At 41.6% G+C, this 4183-nt stretch overlaps 1 protein-coding gene across 1 annotated transcript; it reads left to right on the top strand.

Annotated features, from left to right (window-relative positions):
* The first annotated feature begins 1381 nt into the window (after positions 1-1381).
* LOC140223099 (protein ALP1-like) lies at positions 1382-2624 on the top strand. Its single transcript, XM_072294548.1, has one exon. The coding sequence runs from the start codon at positions 1595-1597 to the stop codon at positions 2525-2527; it is 933 nt and encodes a 310-aa protein (XP_072150649.1). The 5' UTR covers positions 1382-1594; the 3' UTR covers positions 2528-2624.
* The last annotated feature ends 1559 nt before the right edge of the window (positions 2625-4183 follow it).

Genomic DNA, 4183 nt, shown 5'->3' with positions numbered 1-4183 from the left:
ATAATTCAAATGATCCCATCCAAGCCAATTTTAAGAAGAATGATTAGTACTGGAATGGTGTTGCTGATCTATTTAACAAAACCATCCCAAAAAATCGAGTTAGATCAGCCAAGCAAATAAAGAATCATTTTGGGAGAATTAAGAAAAGGGTTACTTGGTTTTGTGGTAACTGGAAGGAGGCTAATTCTATGTGGGGTAGTGGTGAATCAGATGAAGATGTAATGAAGAGGGCATTGCAAAGTTACGAAGAAGATCACAAAAAAGATGGTCCATTTGCGTATAGGCATTGTTGGGAAGTTCTTTCCAAGGAACCAAAATGGGAAGCCTATTTGGAACGCCTTGAAGATGTAGAGTCAGAGAAGAGAAAGTTTAGTGTTGATGAGGAAGTGGAGCAACAGTTCTCTCTAGATGATGTTAGAGATGAACGACCAATAGGAGGCAAGAAAGCTAAAGAACAGCACAAGAAAAAGAAAAAGGACCAGACTTCTATAATAGATATCGAAGATGAGCTTCACAGCTTTTTAGATGCTCAAAAAGCAGCAAATGAAGGGCGTACAAAAACATTAGAAACACAAAAGCGTGTGTCCAGTGAGAAGCTTGAATCTCAGAGGCTTGCTCACCTTGCAGCGAAAGAGCACAAGGAAGCAGTTATGATAGAAACATATCGATCGTTATTGATGCAAAACACAAGTGGAATGGATGACAATGTGAAAGACGAGCATGTGTTGGCATTGAGGTGCCTGAGGGAGAGCATATTTAAATGACTAAGGTATTGCTTACTGTATATTTTTTATACTGAATGATTTACTATGCTGAAACAAGTTACATTTTTTATAGTGAATAATTTACTATGCTGAAACGAGTTACATTTTTTGTACTAAATGATTTACTAAAAATTAGGATTATTGAATTATGTGCTGCACTTAATGTAGTCAATGCTGAAAATGTGAATTATTGAATTATGTGCTGCACTTAATGTAGTCTATGCTGAAAATGTGGACTGTTAGCATGTAGTCCAGATACCCATACATGAAGTCAATACTCCAGATAAACATACTACAATTAAATTGCACATAACTACAATGTAGTGTAGAACTACAAGGCAGAACAGAACACTCTATATTAATCCCCTCATCTTCCTATTATGGCTACAAAACTCTATTTCTTTCCTCGTGCTCTCTGATCTCCCTACTCAGCCCAAGCTATGTCTGATTCATATTCGTACTTAGATGATTCTGATGAGCTAGACCCTTCCAAAATCATTGAGAAGCATGTTGCCGAGCAAAGCATCCTCGACTCCTTTGCTAGGAGTCTTACAATGAAGATCAAGGCTGCCTTCTCTCCTCAGCGACAATATGGTCCGAGAAAGAGCATCCGGAGAGATCATGAAGGTGCCCATGAGCGTCTTGTAGAGGACTACTTTGCTGCAGAACCGCTCTACCCCGAGAGTATGTTTCGTACTAGATTTCATATGAATAGGCATCTCTTCCTATGAATTGTGAGTGCCCTTGGTCAGTGGAGTCCCTATTTTACTTATAGGGTGGATTGTGCTGGTCGAATAGGGCTCTCACCACTGCAGAAGTGTACAACAGCCATGCGCATGCTAGCTTATGGTAGTCCAGCAGATGCTCTTGACGAGTACTTGAAGATTGGGAAGTCCACTGCATTACAGTGCTTGGATAAGTTTGCACAAGGGGTGATTGAGGTGTTTGGTGGGGAGTACTTGCGACGCCCCACACGTGAGGATGTTGAGAGATTGCTCCAGGTTAACGAGTCTCGTGGTTTCCCTGGAATGCTAGGTAGCATAGATTGCATGCATTGGCGTTGGGAGAATTGTCATTTAGCTTGGAGGGGGCAATTCACCCGTGGTGATTATGGAGTTCCAACTATAATCCTAGAAGTTGTTGCTTCCCAGGACCTTCATATTTGGCATGCATTCTTTGGAGTTGCTGGGTCAAACAATGACCTTAATGTGCTCAACCAGTCCCCACTTTTTCTTGATGCCTTAAAAGGAGAAGCTCCTCAAGTTCAGTTTTCAGTCAATGGTAATGAGTATAGCACTGGTTATTACCTTGCTGATGGTATATACCCAGAATGGGCAGCCTTCATGAAGTCTATAACACTTCCCCAAACAGAGAAGCATCAGTTGTTTGCTAAGCAACAAGAAGGGGCAAGGAAAGATGTGGAGCATGCTTTTGGGGTAATGCAGTCCCGTTTTTCCATTGTTCGTCGGCCTGCACGTCTATGGAAGAGAAAGAGTATTGGAAGGATCATGAAAGCTTGCATCATTCTCCACAATATGATAGTGGAAGATGAAAGAGAGGATGCTAATATTCATATTGACTTGAATGAGAATCCGGGGGCATCCTTTGCTCTACCTCCTGAAGTGAACACTAGTCGTAAGCCACGCTTTTCCGATGTCATGCGTAGAAAAGCTGCTATTCGAGATCGTCCACAGCATACCCAACTTAAAAATGATCTCATTGAGCACATTTGGCATAAGTTCGGAAATAGGCAACATAACTAGCCATGGTAGAATTCTGAAACCGGCATGTTTTTGTAATTTTTTTCCTTAACAATGAGAATTAACATGATGTCTTACATGTACCGTTTCAGGAATCAAGACTGGGCATGGTGTACTGAATGTTGCAGATGCTAGTTGCAGGTATCCACTCAAAAATTCTGAACACGTTGTCTTTAACATATTTGATCCACACTTGTCCACAAACACAAAACTTTTCTAGCTAATTCTCAGGACCCATATGTTTAACTTTCACACTATTATGCTTGCAGTGTTGCCACTTCGATGCAAATGGGATGGCTGCTCCATTGTACCGAAGTTCACCTGTCAACTTTGGCTTTATGCTTCTATCACCATCTTCTAATCAAGTGGATTCCGTACCAGTGAACTTATTTAGTACTATTTTTAGTTAATGGCCTGTGAGCCAACGAATTATCCTATTTAGTATTGCTTTTAGTTAATGGTATGTGTGCGACCGAACTTATTTGGATTGTTGCTTGGAATTTGTCACCTCAGATTATGTTGTTTGGTATAATGCTATGGATAAGCATATTTGTTTTCTAGTTGAATGAGACACATATTTGGCCACAAAGATATGATCACAGCAGATTGTTTGCACTTGTGAACATTAAATCACTGCAATCTGTACGTAATCTATGCTGTAGCTGGCCAAACAGCTAGCTTGTTGTATTAGTTAGCTGTATAACTGGCTGCAAATGACATGGCATAGCTTGTTGTATTAGTTGGCTGTATAACTGGCTGCAAATGACATGGCATGGGCTTGCAGCCGGCTGCTGGCTAAATTATTGCTCTTCTAACACGCGGTATGCTTTCCGATTTCAGTGCCACTTACACCCCTCGGGACATCGAGGATGCGAGTGGTTGCTTGTCTCCTTAGCTCTGCCTTGGGCCTATAACCTGCGAGGATACAGTTTGAGGGTGTCAACCGTTTTGGCGATCCCCAACACTAATCATTGATATTATTTCTACTGGTGTGATACGGTCGCCAAAAAAATCGTACTGTAAGTTGATTTTGGGAGGGGGAGGAGCCTTCTAATTTGACGAGAACATGGAACAAGTACTATGCTTAGTAGCTGATTGTCATGGCCACTCAAAGATGGCGGCAGAGTTGATGCAACTACAGCAATTAGCAAGTACGTACCATGTCCTTTCGTGCTTGTGGAGAAGCCGAGAGAGTTGGGCATATGCTACCGACACGGTCATATATAGTTCGCAGGCAGAACAAGATTATTTGTACAGTTAGCAAACATATTGTCCTTGGTCAAAGAGCAACTTGCGAACAGGGACGGACTAATTTGCACGCGCAAGCTTCATCTAGTCTAGCTACGGATTTCTGATATGACTGCAAGTTTGTACGCAACCAGTTGTTCTATATTTGCGGCTAGCATATTTTCATGACTCGCTCCGGAGGATGTCGACTTCTTTGCACGCGCGCCCATGGTCACGCGAGCGGCTTCAAATGTTGACAGCATGAAACATCATCATCCAAAGCTGCGTGAGGTCATATGAGCATCATCCACACATGCTCTCACCACTCACCAGCTCATCAGGATATAGTAGCCTAGTAGGCATGTACCTGAATATTATAACTCTTTTGAGGAATTGAATATTATAGTCAGATAATGCAATTAAAAGTTAACT

Source organism: Setaria viridis, chromosome 6, assembly GCF_005286985.2.
Source record: "Setaria viridis chromosome 6, Setaria_viridis_v4.0, whole genome shotgun sequence".
NCBI classification, from domain to species: Eukaryota; Viridiplantae; Streptophyta; class Magnoliopsida; order Poales; family Poaceae; genus Setaria; species Setaria viridis.
The sequence above is the reverse complement of the archived record's forward strand: the minus strand, read 5'-3'. Positions and strand labels throughout refer to the sequence as shown.